The sequence below is a fragment of the Budorcas taxicolor genome, chromosome 2, assembly GCF_023091745.1.
Source record: "Budorcas taxicolor isolate Tak-1 chromosome 2, Takin1.1, whole genome shotgun sequence".
NCBI classification, from domain to species: domain Eukaryota; kingdom Metazoa; phylum Chordata; class Mammalia; order Artiodactyla; family Bovidae; genus Budorcas; species Budorcas taxicolor.
In genome coordinates this window covers 49,918,677-49,939,917 of record NC_068911.1, presented here as the reverse complement: position 1 = coordinate 49,939,917, position 21,241 = coordinate 49,918,677, and the positions used below count along the sequence as shown (strand labels likewise).

The window sequence follows — 21,241 nt, the reverse complement described above, 5'->3', positions numbered from 1 at the left end:
CTGAAAGGACTGATGCTGAAGCTCTAATACTTTGGCCACCTTATGCAGAGAGTCGACTCGTTGGAAAAGACCCATATACTGGGAAAGATTGAGGGCAAGCAGAGAAGGGGGTGACAGCGGATGAGATGGTTGGATGGCATCACTGACCTCAGTGGACATGAGTTTGAACCAACTCGAGGAGATAGTGAAGGACAAGGGAGCGTGGTGTGCTGCACATCATGGGGTTGCAGAGTCAGACACAGCTTAGTAACTGAACAACAGCAATGTGAATCTTAGAGACCTTGTTTTTCCTTTTTAGCCCTCATGTGTGATAATACTTTATTATCTTTTACTAAGTGATTTTATACATATTTAATGAATATCATTTAACTTTTATTCCTTCCTACGAATTTTCATGTCAGTTCACATTTAAAAATATCTATCAGATGATGTATATTCAATTTTGTAAATTAATTTAATGGGAGGCTAATTACTTTACAATATTGTGGAGGTTTTTGCCATACATTGACATGAATCAGCCACAGGTGTACATATGTCCCGCCGTTCCAAACCCCCCTCCCACCTCCCTGCCCATCCCTCCCCTCTGGGTCATCCCAGTGCACCGGCTTTGAGTGCCCTGTTTCATGCATCGAACCTGGACTGGCGATCTGTTTCACATATGGTAATATATATGTTTCAGTGCTGTTCTCTCAAATCATCCCACCCTCGCCTTCTCCCTCAGAGTCCAAAAGTCTGTTCTTTGTATCGGTGTTTCTTTTGCTGTCTCCCATATAGGGTCGTTGTTACCATTTTTCTAAATTCCATATATGTACATTAATATACTGTATTGGTGTCTTTATTTCTGACTTACTTCACTCTGTATAATAGGCTCCAGTTTCATCCACCTCATTAGAACTGATTCGAATGCATTCTTTTTAATGGCTGAGTAATACTTCATTGTGTATATGTACCGCAGCTTTCTTATCCATTCGTCTGCTGATGGACATCTAGGTTGTTTCCATGTCCTGGCTATTATAAAGAGTGCTGCGATGAACATTGGGGTACATGTGTCTCTTTCAATTCTGGTTTCCTCGGTGTGTATGCCCAGCAGTGGGATTGCTGGGTCGTATGGTGGTTCTATTTCCAGTTTTTTAGGAATCTCCCTGTTCTCCATATTGGCTGTACTAGTTTGCATTCCCACCAACAGTGTAAGAGGGTTCCCTTTTCTCTGCACCCTCTCTAGCATTTATTGTTTGTAGAATGTTTGATAGCAGCCATTCTGACTGGTGTGAGATGGTACCTCATTGTGGTTTTGATTTGCATTTCTCTGATAATGAGTGATGTTGAGCATCTTTTCATGTGTTTGTTAGCCATCTGTATGTCTTCTTTGGAGAAATGTCTGTTTAGTTCTTTGGCCCATTTTTTGATTGGGTTGTTTATTTTTCTGGTGTTCAGCTGCATGAACTGCTTATATATTTTTGAGATAGATTCTGTTTTAGTTAAGGAAATATTATCATCATATAATCAGATCCCTTGGTTTCTCATAAACAAAGATGAAGAACATTTTCAAACGTTTTATTTTGCTTATTTTCCATAAATTCTTATACTTAAAAATAAAGCATATAAATAAATAAAACCAAGATGACTGTTGATTAGTTTGAGTTCTGAGAGGTGTAGGTGACTTGATTTTCTTCTGAAATTAGGCAATAAGACTAATTCGGAGTAAAGGCTATTCTGATTTTCATAAATTATGATTTAACTACATAATGATGTGACATTTTTATATACTTAAGTGAAACATTTTCTATATTGACGAAATAAAACTGCTTATAACTTTTGAAACTTTTGAAATGCAGCTCACCGTTAATGAAGCAGCTGCTCAGCTCTGTGTAAAGGATAATGCCCTGCTGACGAGAAGAGATGAACTTTTTGCCCTGGCCAGGCAGATTTCTCGAGAAGTCACCTATAAATATACTTACAGAACCACCAAGTAAGTGTTTAACTGACAGTATTTTTGCAGTTTGATAAAGTAGAGCTTGAAACACAATCCATTGATAGAGTATATTTAAGAAAAGTAGAAGTGTAATTAAATAATTCTATCAACAGTGAAGTGAATTTTCAAAACATTGTTGCTGAAGTGGTTTTTGTTAATTTGTATAATCCTTGTTTATTGTCTTTTGAAAGATAGTTCCCTAGCACTGTAGCCTTGGTCTGGTAGTGGTTCTCAGCATTCTTCTCTCACATAGATCCTTTGGTTTTGAGTGTGATGAAAGGATTTAGTTAAGCAGCATTTATAGACTTATTTGTATACTATACAAACTACATGCACTTTTTGAACTCTTTTTGAAAGGAATGTGTTTTCTTTCGCAAAGTGTTTGCCAGTCTGAGGGGCTTCCTTGGTGGCTCAGACGGTAAAGAGTCTGCCTGCAATGCGGGGGACCTGGGTTGGATCGCTGAGTTGGGAAGATCCCCTGGAGAAGGAAGTGGCCAACCCACTCCAGTATTCTTGCCTGGAAAATCCCATGGACAGAGGAGCCTGGCAGGCTACAGTTCCATGTGGTCACAAAGAGTTGGATACAACTGAGCAACTTCACTTTGCCATCTGATGAGATTAGCTAAAGAGATAAAGACTTCATTACCCAGTATGCAAAGGAAAATTGGAAAATACTAGGTTACTAGTAAGTGAAGTATGGAATATGTGTTTGAAATAAAAAACCTCATGTTGAAAAGCAGTGGTGATTTTAAAATTTAATGTAAACATATACATAATATATTCTTCATCTTATTCTCACTTAAAACCTAAGCATTGTCTATAGATAGAGGAACATTTTGATTTTGTTCACTTGGCTTCATATGGACCCTGATTTCCAGTGCGCTATCAGCTGTGCTTGCCACTGCTTCTGTGAGGAGATGAATTGGCATGACTGAGTGTATGTTGAAAAGACCATATCTTGAGCGCCCTTCCCGGCTCTAATACGTCACGTCCTCTGGGGATGGAACCTTAGAGTCCAAACTTTCACAAGTAGCTGCTATGATTCTTGTGCGAGTTCAAACTTGAAAGCCACCCAGACAGGCACTTGCTTTCATCACCATTATTTTCCCTAACTCATAGTGGCTTTGTCGTCTGTTCTGTCAAGAGCCCACATACGTAAGAAATCAGCAACAAGTAAAATTATGCAGAATAAACGATCAGGGTAAGAATACACAGCAACACTGGAGAATTATTTACAAGATTTTTTTCTTTTGAGTTGAATGTTCAAGAGCTGATTTTTGTGACGTTTTCTTCACTGTATTGTACAAAAAATTTTTTTCTGACATTTACATAAATAATTTTCTTTAATCAAAGCAGTACATGTACGTGATATATTAAGTCTTATAGTACATAAGGCTTATTACAAAGCAGTTACCCTGCTCCCCCTTCCTTCTGAATACTAAGACCCAGAAGCCACTGGTTTCAACGATTTTTATTTTTTATAGTATTTATTTACATTTGTGTATTTTAAGTTGAATCATTTTAAAATGCATAAGACTTTCACATTGTAAGTTGAAACTAAGTAAAAAGCTAATGCCAAAAGTTGCGCTCTCATTTCTGTCTTTTTACTCTGTTCCTCTTCTCACTGTTAGTAGTTTTTATTAGTCTTTTTCATCCGTCTAGTGTTTGTCTGTGTGCATGTATTTCTCACTTACACCTTTTCTTTTTATTTTGGAAAAAACAAGAAGTAGCATGTGTCTACATTATGTTGTATTTCATTCTCAGTTGAACATGTGTTAGAGACCTTGCTGTATTAGTACAGATACATCTTTGTCACTGTTTTTTGTTTGTTTGTTTTTTAACAGCTGCAGGAAACTGCAGTATGTGGCTCTACCATGATTCGTTTGACTAGTCCCTTGATGGACACATGAGTTGTCTCTAGTCCTTTGTCATTATAAGTAATACCACAGTAACCTCATACATGTTTTGTTGATGCTGAGATGTGTTTTTCCACATTTTAACATCTTTTGTGTTGAGGTATAACTTAAAAATGTGTGACTTGCCATAGTTGAATTGGCAGTTATATTTGATGTCTGTGTATGTGCTTCTGTGGGATAGCTTCCCAGCAGAGGGATACCTAAAGATCAATGGAAGATGCATGTATAGTTTTGATAGGTAGACAAAATGCGCTTTACTCTCACGTAGCCTTAAGCATTCATCTTAAGTGGTCATCGTTGTCATTTTATTCTAAGTTGTACTGGTCCATGAAGGATCGCATAGAGCATGGTCCTCGATTTTTTCCCTCTTTCATTTTGTAGTCCTCATTAATACTGGGTGTTTTCTGTGTTAGGCATTCTTAGGTAGTGCCCTTTTAAAGTGTATCATGTACTTGTGTTTGTCTGTTTCCCCATTGTTAACTTAGAAATGATGAAAAGTCCCTTTTTCATTACTTAATGTTCATTATGAATGTCTTATTTCTGGTGGCAGGGTTCCAGAATTACTTGTTTTGGTGGAAGTTTATAGATTTAGATGCCTTTAGAACAAATTTATCACCTTCTCAAATTTTTCTCTCTCCCTCATTCCCCTTAGGTCAAAATGTGGAGAGAGAGATGAATTATCCCCGAAGAGAATTAAAGTAGAGGTATGATTATGTGTTATCTTTTCTTATGCTAATAGTGTTTGCTTACTAGGTCAACTGAAAAAGAAAGAATGGTCCCTCCAGCTAGTGAGAAAATGTGAACTGTGTAATCTGAAAAATGATACAGAATTTGGTCACTTTGAAGTATCCTTAGTAATTTGAACTAGGATACTCAGAAAATTCCTAGAAGGCAACAGCAGTGATGAGCTTGGTGCCCAGTCAGTTTATCAAAGGTTGATTTGTAAATAGGTGTTTCTTACACATTTAAAAGTCTTCACTGGTGAAACAGTTCCTTTTATAATTTTATTTACATCATTAGTCATCTTATCAAGTAGACTCAAAGAAGCTGAAGTTTCATTTCTTTATATTAAGTATCTGAGAGAAGTGATACTTTAGTAGCTATAAGTGATGAAAACTTCACTGTAATTAAAAGCCTCTTTTAGGGTATCACTGCTGAGGCTGTCTTTCTGATTTTAGACCTGTGAATAGTAAGGTGAGTTGAGTAAGAAAAATATGTTTTTCTTAGAGCTCTCATAACTAGTTTCAGAATGACTACTCCTTAATTTGGATTGATACTTTTCTAAAGGCCCTTCTGAAGCAGAGCAGGCAGCTCCTTTTTCTCTTGGACAAGGGGGAGAGGTCATTACTCTTGGTCATTCATTATTTAATTTCTTGTTAAGGAAAACAAAAAATTTCCATAATCAGATTGTTCTTGCTAACCATCTGATTGCCTGCAATAATCTTTCATTTATACCAAAGCCAGAGTTAATCTTTTAAAAACATGCATCCCTTTTCTTGCTTAAGTCTTTCTAGTGGCTGTCTGCTGTGCCTAGAATAAAATCTGCACTTTTTCCTGAGGCACCGAAGACCCTGCACGAGCTGACTCTGACCCGGCTCTCTAACCTCATCTGCTTCCACACTTCCCCATCCTTACTGTGCCCCAGCTCCACTGACCGACCTGTTCCCTGGAACACACCAGACTCACTCATGCCTCAGCGCTGGCTGGCTGGCTGTCGCCTCTCCCTGGGTCTCTCTCAATCTTCACGTGGCTTCAGCTTGTAGCCGAGAGCTTCCTCGGAATTCCCTGCTTCCCTCTCTAAAGAGGCACTGTTGCCCCATCATCACATCTGGGCTCTTTGTCCTGGCATGGCTTGTTTTCACAGCACTTACCCATTTCTGAAACTGTTACGTTTGTGTTTCTAATTTGTTACTGGTCTGCCCCATTAGGTGTAAATAGAGCTCTTAATCTGCCTGTCCACTACTTTTACTTAGTTTAGAATAGTGCCTTGTACTTAGTAGGACTTAAAATCTGTTCGATGAAATCATGAATGGCCATGAGTAAATATCTTTGCGTTCTAGAAGCTTTAGCCATACACAGTGGTTCTCACAGAAGAAACATGTTGTCCAAAATGAGCACCTTTTAAAAAATTATGCTTATGTTTGTAATCTACTTCAGTGTTAACTCTGAAGTAACGTTTAAGATGGGTTAAACCTCACATATAGTACTCAAAAAACTCACTGAAATGACCCTAAGGCCATTGAAAGAGCTAACTGGTGAAATATTTTCCCCTGTGGCATCTCAAAATAATGAATAAGAGAGGATCCCTGTGGATTTATCTCTTAGTGACTCTGCCTCTAGGAGGGAAACTGGATAAACAAAGAAACTACTAAAGGTCACGTGCCATTGGAGGATTTAGAGGCAGGAAGGTACAAAACCCACCCTGTGTCTGGGAAAGGTAATCAGTCAGCTGCTGGGTTGTTAGAGAATATGTCTGCCTCTCTTTCTCACCATTGACCCTCCACGCCATGGGACTCAGGCTGTTCTCGCATTTTCAAGCCGCGGTTTCATTTTGTCTGGCTTCAGAGGTCACTGGTGAACACTGACGTCTGAGGTCATGAATCTCATGGACTGTTGGAGCTATAGTGTTTTCTTGTTAGGCTGTACTGATAAGTCTTTCTGACCCTCTCGATAGCCCTGATCTGAAATGTAAGCTCATGATTTCTATATCCAGTTACAGGGTTTTGGATTTCTTTTTAGGAGTTCACGGTGTTAGGTTGAAGTTAGATGCAACCCTTCCAGTCCTTTATATTCACTGGAGATATTTGAGTTATGCGTGCGTTTTAAGTCTCTTCAGTTGTGTCTGACTCTTTGCAGCCCTGTGGACTGTAGCCCACCAGGCCCCTCTGTCTATGGATTCTCCAGGCAGAAATACTGGAATGGGTTGCCGTGCCCTTCTCCAGGGGATCTCCCGACCCAGGGATTGAACATGCGCTGTCAGGCAGGTTCTTTACCACTAGCGCCGTCTGGGAAGCCCCGATTGAATTACAGTTCTATATGATTAGTTAATTACTTTACTAGACTTCCCAAAGCCATTTGCACAGTTGTGGATTTAGAACTAAGACATAATCATTGTTTCCTTTTTCTGTGAATAACTGTTCTAACGCTTCCTAAACAGACAAGTGACTAATAAACCCCAAGTGTTCTTATAGACAATGAACTCTTGACTTTAGAAATGAATAGGGACTTTGGCTTTTAATTTAGGACAGCTGTTTACTTTTGTTGGTTTATTTTTTTTGTCTTGTTTCTGCTTAGTTTTTTTAACTTGTGTATTGCAGAGCATTGATTTATGCAAAATGTGTGTTATGCCTGTGTATACCTACACGTGTATATAGTGTAATGTGTGATGCTTTGTAAAATACACAGTACTGACATAAATGGTGTTATATTCCTGTCCCTGCCAGGCATTTGAAATTCTCTTGTGTACTCTAAGTCAGATTTGAGGTCCTGGAGCTGTCCATTTGGTTTCGGAAGCCGATACTGAGGTAGTTAGTATTGGCAGTATAGGGTCACTCCTCCCCTAAGAAGGCTTCACCAAGCGTTAGTGCTTTCTTTATGCCTACCTTCTCTGTGGCTGCTGGGGGCGGGGTGGGGGTAGAATTTCTGGCATGAGAAGAGATGAGGGGAGGCTTAATGAGGAGATACCGTCTGAGCTGGATTTTAAAAGAAGGGTAGGATTTCAGAAGATAGGGATGTGGGGTGGAAGGTGGAGGGGCATTGCAAAGAAAGACTAGCGTGGGCAAAGACACAGAGGTAAGAAAACACTCTGTGTGTTTAGAGAACAGTCAGACCAGCTTTTCCAGAATATGTGGCTGACACAAAGGACATCATAAGTAAATGAGAAAGATTTTACAATTCTTTGAGTATACTGTTTGTCTTATTTCATTAGAGTATTGTTTTGTGATTCTTAGCTCGTTAATTCTCCATTAAGAAAAAGTTCTATAAAAATAAGCTTTGCTTATTGTAGTGTAAAATTCCTAATTACTAGGCTCAAGTTAATGATTCTCTTCTTTATTTTTCTAAAATTTTTGTCAGCAACCAATGAGCATATATGCCAAGTTGCTAAGTTTTTTCAGTCTTAAAAAGATCATTTTTAAGATCTGTAACATCGGAGAACAAAAAGAAATGTAATATCTGATAGATGAAATAGAAGTAACTCAAAATAGACATGTAAAGGAAAGAGAGAAACATTTTCTTTTGCGCCATTTTCAATGCACGAGAATGCACTAAAAAAACTCGTGCTTTATTCAGGCTCAGTAGTTGCTGGCATATCTTCCTGATCTGTTGGTGAAGGGTTGAATAGAACAAAATGTTAAAATCCTTGTCTGATTTTTCTTATTATATAGAGTATATTTTATATATAATATTTTGTATAAAAATATATATTCATATACATCTATATGGTTGTTCCCCCTAATAGTTAACTATTTATTGATTGTCAGTGTTGAGTGCCAGTATACATATTGTGAAGTACTCAGGGTAATCTCTTATTCTTGAATAGTGTTCCTTCCTATAGGGATGTAAGACATTAAAAAACGTGGACGTTTGGAACTTTATAATTCCTAGAATATATGAGATAGTCATGGAGAAAAAAGCCTGCTGACTTCCGGAGGCCTTGTTAGGGTAGCCTGTCACTTATTATACAGCCTCTGGGGAAAACCTCTTTGGTCCTATATGTTAGTGAGGTTTGGGAACATTTCTCTTGTTGAGCTAGATCACCGTCCTCTGTGAATCCACTTTCAGCTAAAATGCTAATGGATTATTACATTTATTCTTTTTCATCAGAGACCTCAAAGCTAGCTCTGGGTCATTTGTGGAAATAACAGATTTTATTGAATCTGTTACATGCCTGTCCCTGCTAGGCATTTGAAATTGATTATCACAAACCTTGTCTACTCTGTAAGAAGGCTTTATGAGTTCCACTTACAGCCGAGGAGAAACCCAGAAAGGCTCAGAAACTTACCTGCCTTTTCACATTGCTATCTAGTAGCCAGAGCCTGGCCTTCGTATCTAAGTCTGACTTGTAAACTTCAAAGCGGTACCACTCTCCTGGGTGCTCATGATCACTCACAAAGCACCCAAGGTGAGAAAAATGCTTTCCTCCTGCTAGCACGGTAAGAATGGCAAAACGTGCACACGACCGGCAGTCTCAGCAGAGGAGGAAAGAATGACAGTTATTCGCTAATTCAAGGAAGGTATGCATTTTGAGTAGAAAATTTAACAATGTAAGTTACAAAGTGTTTTTAAGATAGCACCATTTGACATACTCGTGTTTTAGAATGAAGAAAAAACAGTGCATTGGGAAGATTAGCAGAATAAATCAAGAAAAATTAGTTTGAGTTTTTTATACTGTGTGACAGAACGTATTTAAGAAGGCTTGATTGCAAGTTAAAGGAGATGAAAAATCAAGAGCCCGAGTCCCTGTCTTGCCTTCCTCTCAGTTACAACATCAGTTATGAGTGGATTCAGTTGATGCCTTTTGTTTTTAATCAGGAGCATATCCTATGAGCAAACCCTGTCATTTCCTCCCGTGTAATAAGTACTGTCGTAGAAGAGAGAGAGGATGTGTGAAAGCGCCAGTCTCAGCCCGGTGATGGCAGCTGACTGGATGGGCTGCTGCTGTCCAGTCTCGCCTGCCAGCTTTCTTCGCGCCCTGAAATTGCTGGAGACTAGGCAGAGAGACGAGAGGTGACAGGCTTCTCGATCCTCTGTGGGCTGGAAGTGCAAGGCAATCATAGATAACTGGATGAAGGGAATGAACTGTGTTAATAGAGACCAGAAAGTCAGAGAATTGGGGCTTGAAAAAGAAGGACTTAGAGGAAACATCTGCTTGCAGTCCCAGTGGGGTGGGGGTGGGAGAGTGAGGAAGGAGGGGGAGGAGGGTCAGAGTATCCACCTCCGCTGTTACTAAGCTCATTGAAAGGAAAGCTGATCTAATTTGATGTAGACTCTTCCCCTCTGGATCAGAAAAACAGAAGCATTACAATGTGCTATTCATACAGAAAGTGTGAGTAGAAAAAGGGAAAATGCACGTGTGAGACCAAGAACATCTGTTGGAGCAAGTCTTTTTAAAGATAGCTAAGCAGCGGTTTTAAAGCGAGTTGCTAGAATCTGGTGGGAAAGGATGAGGAGGAATGGGGGTGCAGAGCAATGAGATGAGAGTAGTCAGGTCAGGAGCAGCACCCCACCCTGTATCTTTTAATTTCTCAGTGCTCAGGCTCAGAGTCTCTCCAGTAAGGGAACACGGTGATTAATGACGGCAGCCAAACATGGCAGGAAGACAAATTGCTCATAGCATGGCACAGCTGGTTCCTGGGGAAGAGCTTCAGAACACACTAAGAACAGCCCTGTACCAAACACGATTCGAAGAGGCCGTTTTCTTGGGCACGTTCTCACTCTTATTTCTCAGTTGTATGTTTTGGGGCACCTTGAACTTACTTTCGATGTCATGAAGTGAAAGCCAATCAGCCCAGTGGTTTTCTCATCCATGACGAACTGTCAAAAGACTGGGACAAAATTGGAATGAGTAAGGAACCCAGCTGAGAGAGACCACTGACCTGTGTTATTACTGCTTAGCGCATGCTTTTCTTTCTCTTTATTAATGATGGAGCAGTGTCCATTTTGTAAAAACTTTTCCCATGTCGAGTTTGAGGTTCTCCCAGCTTTTCAGAATCCTCAGGGTTAATAATCCGGACAGTGGTGCAGCCATATGTTTTTATCAGTTCAGTTCAGTGGCTCAGTCGTGTCCGACTCTTTGCGACCCCATGAATCGCAGCACGCCAGGCCTCCCTGTCCATCACCAACTCCCGGAGTTCACTCAGACTCACGTCGATCGAGTCTGTGATGCCATCCAGCCATCTCATCCTCGGTCGTCCCCTTCTCCTCCTGCCCCCATCCCTCCCAGCATCAGGGTCTTTCCCAATGAGTCAACTCTTCGCATGAGGTGGCCAAAGTACTGGCTTTGTCTCCATCCCTTCATTCTTTCTGGAGTTATTTCTCCACTGATCTCCAGTAGCATATTGGGCACTTACTGACCTGGGGAGTTCCTCTTTCAGTATCCTATCATTTTGCCTTTTCATACTGTTCATGGGGTTCTCAAGGCAAGAATACTGAAGTGGTTTGCCATTCCCTTCTCCAGTGGACCACATCCTGTCAGACCCCTCCACTATGACCCACCCGCCCTGGGTTGCCCTGCGGGCAGGGCTTAGTTTCATTGAGTTAGAAGAGGCTGTGGTCCTAGTGTGATTGGATTGACTAGTTTTCTGTGAATGTGGTTTCATTGTGTCTGCCCTCTGATGCCCTCTTGCAACACCTACCATCTTAATTGGGTTTTCTCATACCCTGGGTGTGGTGTATCTCTTCACGGCTGCTCCAGCAAAGCGCAGCCGTTGCTCCTTACCTTGGACGAGGGTTATCTCCTCACCGCTGCCAATGTGCATTTTCCAAACCTTTACCATTTGCATTATTTTATTTAATCCCCACAAATTTCCGTTGAGCAGTTAAGCTATTTTTAATCTTCATTTAAAAACTGGGAAAACTGGAAGCAGTGAGGTGAACTTTGCATTCGTCTGCTGATGGACATTTAGGTCGCTTCTTGTGTCTTGGCCATTGTAAATAATGCTGCTGTGAACATTGGGATGCATGTATCTTTTCAAATGAGTGTTGTTTCTTTTGGATATATACACAGGAGTGGAATTGCTGGGTCATGTGGTAGTTCCATACTACAAAGCTACAGTAATCAAAACAGTATGGTATTAGCACACAAAAAGAGACAAATAGATTAATGGAATAGGATAGGGAGCCCAGAAATAAACCCACACACCTATGGCCAATTCTCCAAGAAGGAGGCAAGACTATAAGGTGGAGAAATGACAGCCTTTTTAATAAGTCATGCTGGGAAAACTGGATACCTACATGTAAAAGAATGAAATTAGAATATTCTCTAACATTATATACAACAGTAAGCTCAAAATGGATTAAAGACCTCAATGTAAGACCAGCTGCTATAAAACTCCAAGAGGAAAACATAGGCAGGACATTCTTTGACATAAATCATAGTAATATATAATTTTTTTGTATCTGTCTTCTAAAATAAAGGAAATAAATGCCTCTGGTAACTGTTGTTAGTTTCACAAAGGTGGCAACTCAAGGATTTTATGGTTCTGACATAGGCTTTGAAGCCAGTGTCTGTAGCTATAAAATGAGGGAACTCTAGGGTTGTTTGTGGGATAAAATGAGACAATGCAAGTAAAACAGAGGACATAGTTAGGAAACTGGTTGATTGTAGGCACCTGAAAAATGATAGCTGCTCTTACGGATGTTATTTTCTGCTGGCTTACCTCATTGAACTTGCGAATTTAAAGGAGGATTTGTCAAAGATAAAGCTGGGTTTTAGGTCTAAATAAATTCTCAGGTGAAAAGTGGAATGACTAAGAAAAGTGTACTTTTCATTTAAATTATACCCACTTGTATAAAATTCATTCTAGTTCAGTTAGTGGTTGTATTCTATGCATTCCTTTAAGCCCAGGGTCCTTGGTCTTGTACAGGCCTAGAAAGGTGGCTATTTTCAATTTAAAAAGACTGTATATCAACCCACCATGGAGCTACATAAGCCTATTTCAAGATGTTAAATTTATTTTCTCTTGACTCTAAATTACTTTATTTCATGTCTCTGAATTTTTTTAAATGGGCAATTATTAATAATTATTAGGAAATGAATTTTAGTAGATGTAATATTTGAAAGCATGAGACTTACAGTAGAGAAATAATTTTTTGAAAAGACCCTGATGGGGAAAGTATGAATCAGTATTTCATACTTGAAATAGTATAAATAATGTGTTATTATTACATCTTTTTCTGCTCTGTTTTATATAACAATTTTAGTTTTTCATTATTCACCCTTTGCTACAACATAAAGCTTTATCAAACAAGGAGAAAAATGTTTTGGATGTTAATGACAATATCTTTGAGGATCTCTTGAGTAATTTTTAGTAGAGTTAGTAAAACCATGTTATCATGATGTTTGTAGTTATAAATTTTATATGGAGCACTAAACAGGCAAAGAAATTTGATAAAATTAGTAAATGGGTTTGCATATATATAATATGTATATATGTATGGTATAAAATGGAAATAAGTTGAAGTGTTATCCAAGAGTAAAGTGCCCCAAGTACACTCTACTTAATGTAAGGATAGATATAAATAAGTATATATAAGAATACCAACTGATACATTTATTCAGTAGTTATTGTATGCTAAGGCAATATCTCATTTGCTTTCTCTCACAGCAGCCCTGGTAGATAGGTTCTCTTACCCTGATTCTCCATATGAAGACACTGAAGTTCAGAAGGGCTAAGTTACTCATCCAGTGGCGTGTAGCTAGTAAGTGGTGGTGGAGGCAGAACACAGGTAGAGGTCTTTCTGATTCCTCCCCTCACTGTGCGTCATGTGAAATGGTAAAAGAAACGTTAAGTCAGCTTGGAAGGATTCCGCAGAAATCTGGGTTGGAAGTTTACTTTGGATCTTTACCACATTACGTATAACAAAATAAATTCCAGATAGGTTAGAGAGTTAACATTTTAAAAACGAAAGAAACAGTAGAATAAAGCTTTAGAAAACTAGAGGGTAGAGTTGAATACCTCTCAAATCTCCAAAAGAGAATGTCTTTTGAATTGTAATAGAGGAAATCACAAAGTAAAATCTAAGTGTATATTCAGTATAGCTACAATATGTAAAGTTAAATTGTTTTGACTTATCAAAACAAAAATATAAATTGGCAAAAATTAAGACACCACCACCCAGTACTGGCGAGGAAAGCTGTCATGCTTTGCTTACGGTGCAGTGAAGCAGTAAAGGCCCTTGAGGAACATCTGTGATGGACATAAAGGTGTTCATCCTTTTGTACCAGTTCTCCTTGTGGTGATCTGTCGTATTAGATAATCTGAACTATAGAAAATGTTATTTCTGTGAAAGTGTTTTTGCAGTATTTTTCATAAAACCAAAAATAAGGCAAATAATCTAAATGTCCAATATGAAGATGATGAATAAACAGTCAAACCACCAGATGAAATGTTATATAATTATTATTAGCAGTGATCATAAAATCTGTGTTTCAGTGTAAACCGCTGTGAATGTATAAACTTTTTTATCTTTTAACATCTATGTTTTATTGAGGTTGCAGCTGTGGCAATAGGTAATTAATTGCACCATGAAAGACTGAAATGAAGTATTGTATGTTAAAATCTTAATCTTGATTATTCAGGTATCAGGATTTAAAAGATGGATTTCTTTGCTTCATCTTCTGAGTTTTTGATAATATGGTTATTTTGAAGTAAAAAGTACATATTCTTTGACTCACAGGATGGGTTTCCAGATTTCCAGGACTCTGTGCAGACACTCTTCCAGCAGGCTAAAGCTAAGAGTGAGGAGCTCACTGCTCTTAGCTCACAGGTAACGTCAGCCATGAGTTAACACTTCATAACAGCTTCGGTGGGTGAAAAACTCAATGGCCCCTTCAGCTAGCTTCAGTTTTAAATTCAGTTTCATCCAAAGACTAAATTTATTCCTGGTTGTTTTTACAGTGTCATCTGATCCACAGTTGTGTCAGCAAGATAGCAGTATCAGCTAGGTTTGGTCTGTTTTGTGAGCAGAACCCAGTATCTGCTACTTGTTTATTCTTTTTAGTTTTGTAGGAAGTAAGACAGATTCTCTGCTTAAGAAAACTCAGAAGAAGCAACTTGATACCAGGAAAACAGCCATGTTGACTCTGTGTGTATTTCAGCTATGAAATAAAACAATTCTAGTTCTCAGTAAAATAGCAATAGTAAATTGTTGCTACTGTTGAATCATTTCAATTCATGTATCATGAAAAACTAATAGGTACTTTCAGGTGCTTTTGCTACTAAGTAATTTTATTGTGTACACAGGAATTAACATTTTTAAAAGTCATTTCTGCCTTTTAGTAGGTACTGTAAGTTTTATTCTTATTGATCTTCTCACTTCTAATGACGAATCTGCTTGTGATCAGATTTAGTGGTGCCAAGTTTTGTGTTTTCATGTGAAGAGCGTGAAAAATAAATTTTCCTCCTCCAGAAATCTTATTGAAATTTTATTAATTAGTAATAAATGAATTAGAAGTTATGATTCCTTTTAATCTGGTTTATTTGATTCAGAAAAATAGTCTAAGCTTCTATTCTATTTTATGAGTAATTTTATGTGTTAGCATATTTCACCTATTGATTTTTGCTATTGTGAATCAGGATTATTGTAACTAATTTTATATAGCATATTCCTTGTATGAGCCTCCTATGTATGAATCTTCTGTGTAGCATGGCAGTGATTCATATCTGTGCCTTTGGACTATTACCTCCTTGGCAAAATATCACAAATACGGTGCTCTGAATATCTCACACAGGTAATTTAGAACAGTGCGTAGAGAAGGGACTTAGAAAACACATGCAGAGATAAATTTATATGTCAGCCAACTAATTGTGTATTTTAAAACATGTCATTTGATGAGTGGTTGGAAAATACTGCAGTTTTATTCCATGATGAAGGTGAAGATCCTCCTTGGCACTGAGGTTTTTCTGCATAATTTGCATTGTTTAATTTTAGTGGGAGGTGTGTTTGTCGTGTTCTTCTAGACAGCCGTTTTACACCTTTTCTCCCCCAAACATACTGTCATCATAACGGAGTTTGTGTATTGCCAGATCCTAAAATTAAAATGCCAAGATTTCACCCTGTGTTAGAGGCAGTTTATAGCAGATGGTGCTATTGCTCTGAGGTTCTTTTTAAAAGAAAAATCTTTAAAAGGACTTGGTACCTTGGAAAACAAAGCTAAGGTTATTCTGCTTTTGAGCTAGAATGGAATTCTCTTTGTAGGATTGAGCAGAAAGCTTTTTTTCTTTTTGTACAAAATCCAACATTCTGTGTTTTAACATGATGATATAGACATCAGTGCATATTTATGGAACGTGTATACCACATGAAGTGTGAACTAATTTTAATGAATACTAAATATATTTGCTGGAGTCTGAAATTGGCATCTTTAAACCATTTAAAAATCTAGGATGTTTTAGTTATTTTATTTTCGCTTTACTTACTAGCAGCCTGAAAAGGTGATGGCAAAGCAGATGGAGTTCCTCTGCACCCAAGCTGGCTATGACAGACTGCAGCATGCTGAAAGAAGACTGTCTGCAGGACTATACAGGCAGAGCTCAGACGAGCACAGCCCCAATGGCTTGGCGCCAGACAGTGCTGAGGGACAAGGTACACCCTGAGGGGCCCACACCTCTAATGCCAGCTGCTCGGCGCACTTTCCAAAATGCTATTATAGCTCTCTATCAAAATTTTTAAACTGTCCCCTTTTCTAAAGAGGAAAGAATTCTGCCTGCAAATTTAATTTGTAGTTTTTTTTAACCTTGTTGTTTAGTTGCTAAGTTGTGTCTGACTCTTTGAGACCCACATGGACTACAGCGCGCCAGGCTTCCCTGTCCTTCACTATCTCCCGGAGCTTGCTCAAACTCATGTCCATCGAGTCTGTGATGCCATCCAACCATCTCATCCTCTGTTGTCCCCTTCTCCCCCTGCCCTCAGTCTTTCCCAACATCAGGGTCTTCTCCAGTGAGTTGGCTCTTTGCATCAGGTGGTCAAAGTGTTGGGGCATCAGCTTCAGCATTCGTCCTTCCAGTGAATATTCAGGGTTGATTTCCTTTAGGATGGCCTGTTGTGATCTGCTTGCAGTCCAAGGGACTCTCAGTAGGCTTCCCTAGCACCACAGCCCCAAACAAGAGCTGCCCCGTGTAACTGACATGTATTTCGTAGAGGGTGGATGGGAATGGGAGATGTGAATAGCACAGATCATTTTTCCTGAAGAAGTGAATTCCATGGGAGATGTTGATCGTTTTTTAAAAGACTAGAACTGTATTTTTTTTAAGACTACATAAGCAGATTTGTCTGAAATTTATAACATTTGGTTCCTCAGAGAATGTGGTAACTGTGTCTAAAATACTATGACAAATAGAGATTTGGAGAGAGTATAAGAAGGGAGAGACTTGCAGAAATGTTATCTTCTTTCAGGCTTCACATTGTTCTATAGACTCGGAAGATATTTTGTGTGGCATATATACTTTGGAAATTGTTCTCTTAAACTCTTTAGATGTAAAAGGCTTTGCTTCTTGAGTATTTTTACCATTTTTAAAATTACTTCATTTGTATCCACACATGAAGAAAATTCCAAGTGACTGTCATTCACTTATTCAGCAAATATTTGTTTACATCTCCTGTGTGCCACACTTCTAGACACTGAAAATGTAGCAGTAAGTCAGATAGACCCTGCTTCCTTGCGGCTTATGCTTGAATGGAGAAAGATGGATAGCATCGAAGTATCAGAGTAGATCCTCTAGTTTCAAATAGTGATAGTGTGGAAAGAAAAGCAACTTCGTAGGACCCTTTTTATGTATTACTGTTATACTTTTTTAGAGAGTGGTTACTATAGTCAAAAAAATAAAATTTCTAAATAGCAATACCATCCTAACCAGCCTTCTTCAACTATAGAGTAAAACATTACATGTTAGCAGATCAGAGTAGTGGTGAAGAACATTGTTCCTTTAAAATATTACAGAAACTTTAGTGGAGGTCTTTTTTAACTTCCCCAGTCATCCTTGACAGTTAAGATTAGAGTTAAGAAATGTTAGTCACTCAGTTGTGTCCAACTCTTCTCAACTCCATGGACTGTACTCCACCTGGCTTCTCTGTCCATAGAATTCTCCAAGCAGGAATACTGGAGTGGGTAGCCATTCCCTTGAGGGATCTTCCTGACGCAAGGATCGAACCCAGGTCTTCTGCCCTGCAGGCTGATTCCTTACCATCTGAGCCACCAGGGAATCCCGAGAGTTAAGAATCAAAGACATTAATGAAAGATTTGTTACTCTCATTTGTGACACCAGAATATTCCAGTGCAGGGCAGCAGTTTGCTAAGTGTGATGGATTTAGGTTTATGATAGGGAATATGATTTGGTGTATGAGACATTTTTTACCATATCTGTGCTAATTACATCTTTTCCTGGCTTTGCCATAGGTTTTGCTGTTGTTCTAGTAATTGGCAATTGGCTTGAAGCCATCTCTGTGTCTGTGTGTGAAAGTGTTAGTTGCAAAGAGTGTCCAATTCTTTGTAATCCCATGGACTGTGGCCCACCAGGCTCCTCTGTCCATGAGCTTCTCCGGGCAAGAATACTGGAGTGGGTTGCCATTCCCTTCTCCAGGGGATCTTCCCGACCCAGAGACTGAACCCAGGTCTCCTGCATTGAAGGCAGATTCTTTACCATCTGAGCCACAGAAGAGATTTCTGTGTCTATAGTATTTGTTATTATGTGGTTAATGACCTACCTTGGTAAAATGGTTGCACTAATAAGAAAGTGCCTGGAAATCTCAATCTTTTGTTTCATTTGTGATTAGCTTGTTGAAATGTCCTGACAGAACAATAAATTGTGAAACCAGCATGAATTGCCATTTTCTTCCTAAATCATTATCTTAACTATTTCTCCAGCTAGCATTTAACTTCTTCAGTGCCTGTTGACTTTCCGTACTTAGTTAAGGAGTGTTCAGGCAATTCGTGGAAACTTATTTTTAAGAAAGCTGTGATGCATTTTTAATTATTCATATTCCTTTTTTTCTTTTCATTAGGAGAAAGACCTTTGAATCTCCGAATGCCTAATTTACAGAACAGACAACCCCATCATTTTGTGGTGGATGGGGAGCTGAGTAGACATTACTCCAGTGAGGCAAAGTCCCACTCATCAGGTGAAAATGCGTCTCACTCATCAGGATGTGATTAGAGGGAGTAATAGTTAAATAAAACGTATTTTGATTTTAATCTCCTAACTTCTGTTTATCCCTCCTTAAAAAGGGGTCATTGCTAACACTGTTACTAGTCAGTTTTCTCACCTTGGAAATAACAGATTGCCGTATTAATAGCCAGTTTTGTATTGTTTTTTGAAAACATGATATTCCCAAAAATAGAGAAGGAAAAGCACTTGAAGGCTGAGATTACTTTGATTACCTATGACATGAGTGGCGGCTTTATGCAGGGTTGTAAACCAGGTAATAAATGACTGGCTTTAGATATTATATTCCCTGTTCCAGCCTTTCATAATATGAAATTGATTGATTATATGTTTGCTCTCATGCTAAGAAAACCCCTTGTGTTTTTCTAAAATCTAAACTTTTCATGCAGCTGCATTTGGGGGTGATATTTGTATTTCAGAAGTAAACTAAACTCCATAAAAGGGCAAGCTGTCCCTCGTATAGCCTGGTGTTTTCATGTTTTTATCCAAGCAAAGTGAGTGAGAGTTAAAGGCATTAGAGACCAGCACCATTTGAAAGAATCCAGTATTGTTCAGGCTTTGAGTTAAAGTAACTTTAGGAGCCACTTGAAGTCAGTTGTCTCATCTGTAAAACATAATTTCTGCCTCATTGAGTAGTTAGGAGGATTAAACAGGATAACCTGTATGAATTGCCTGGCTGATAAGAATTCAGTAAATGGTAGCTACTATTACTCTTTGTATGCTAAATTTCTGTACAGAGAGGGAAATTCACAAAGTCAACTTCCTAATCTCAGATAAGCTATTAATGTTGTTGCTTTTCTAGAATCCTTTTTCAAGTGTATATGTGTATGTGTGTATCCCCCAGTATTAATACCTCACATAAATAAATACTACATTTTATTGTCATTCTGTAGTGTGTATTTGAGGTTCAAATAATTATTCATGTAACTCTTAAGGAATGAGTCCTTATGAAAAATAGAATCTTCATTCTTTTATCCCTGTTTCTCCCACATTAAGGTTTTGTGGCTAGAGAAACTTAAAAGTAGTCCCATGTTTAAACATGAAAAATGACTTTCTGCCTCTGTCTTCATTGGTAGTAAATATTTTGGCCAGTAACTTTGTTGTATGTGAGCAACCAGTTTTATTTTAGATATTTTATTTATCACTTTGGACCAAGCATTGAATAAAAATCAGTAGGTCCTATATGCTGTGTGCTTTACGTGCGTTTTGTAATTTAGGTCTCATACTACCGTGTATAGATCCAATCCACATTTTATAGATGAAGACACTAAGGCTGAGAGAGATGTGTAACTTGCCTAGAGATGTATACAGCTAGTAATTGGTAAAAATGGAGTATAAATCCAGAATCCAAAATCTTAGCCACAATATTATAAGCATAAAAATTTTGTACGGAATTGCAGTTACAAATAGTTGATACTGCTTGCTTTGGGGTTTGATTTTGGGGTTTCCTTTTTGGTTTTTTGTGACCTTTGATTTAAAGTATTAATATATTTTGTTTCCATTTTTAAACAGAGAGCCTTGGGATTTTAAAAGACTATCCTCACTCAGCTTTTACTTTGGAAAAGAAGGTCATCAAAACAGAGCCTGAAGATTCAAGATAGCCGTGGCTCTTCCACTGTTGTCTGGAAATGGCATCAGAGTTAAGGATAATGCCCCATCATAGAAATAAGCCTTAATAACCAATGTTGCCTCACTCAGCACAAACAGATTTCATAGCCAAAGCATAAGGACTGATACAGTAGTCTGTGGAAACCAGGAAGACAAAACTGCAGCCACAAAGGAGTAAACTGAGAGAATGTTGCAAGCTGTAACAGAAATACTGATCCACATTCCTGTGGAAGTCATTTTATGTGGAAAGGCTTACAAATTAATACTGTAAGCATTCATTATTTAAGAATGTACAATGTATTTGTGTAATTTATAGAGGTAAAATGTAGATGTTGAGACCTGTTCGGACCAATAGATGTGGATAAAGTTTATTTTACTTGAAATTTCTTTGTCTGCTTTAAGTGTTTTACGTAAATATTATTGTACGTCAGAGTTTAGAATCTTTGCAGTCATAGAAAAGAAAGTTTAAGTGATGTAGTTGTTGGCAAGGTTGTAATGACTTTAGAAAAATGGAAAGCAGATACTCAATTTAAGCCAAGGAAAATGTTGTAGTTTTAATATCTGATAAAACTGATTTTGTTTAAATAGGAAATGTCTCATTTCTTAGCAGTCAGATGTCATTTTTACTGGCTTAATTAGGCAGTAGTTAATAAATACTGGAGTAGAGTTAAAAAGATGAGCAATAGAGTAGAAAAATCTCTCCTACCTGGTTGATCCAGGTTGCATACTATGATAGCTACTTAAAATATAACAAAAATAGGAAGCTGCTCCTTGGACAGAGAACCTGAAACAGATGGGACTGATGCATAAAAGCCGTGACTTAAACGTTGTCATTTCAGAATGTGTTATATAGATTAAGACTT

The 21,241-nt window shown here is 38.3% G+C and overlaps 1 protein-coding gene across 2 annotated transcripts in view; it reads left to right on the top strand.

The window, feature by feature from the left end:
• Positions 1-20,721, top strand: part of NAB1 (NGFI-A binding protein 1) — a 46,574-nt gene extending 25,853 nt beyond the window's left edge. Inside the window, exons 3-8 of one of the 2 annotated variants that reach the window (XM_052635534.1) lie at positions 1,836-1,969; positions 4,541-4,592; positions 14,287-14,376; positions 16,032-16,194; positions 18,610-18,726; positions 20,283-20,721. In XM_052635534.1, coding sequence (XP_052491494.1) covers positions 1,836-1,969; positions 4,541-4,592; positions 14,287-14,376; positions 16,032-16,194; positions 18,610-18,726; positions 20,283-20,371 — 645 coding nt within the window. In that variant the 3' untranslated portion in view covers positions 20,372-20,721. The remainder of the gene's footprint in view (positions 1-1,835; positions 1,970-4,540; positions 4,593-14,286; positions 14,377-16,031; positions 16,195-18,609; positions 18,727-20,282) is intronic. The other variant, XM_052635533.1, reaches the window with a different exon arrangement.
• Positions 20,722-21,241: the final 520 nt, after the last annotated feature.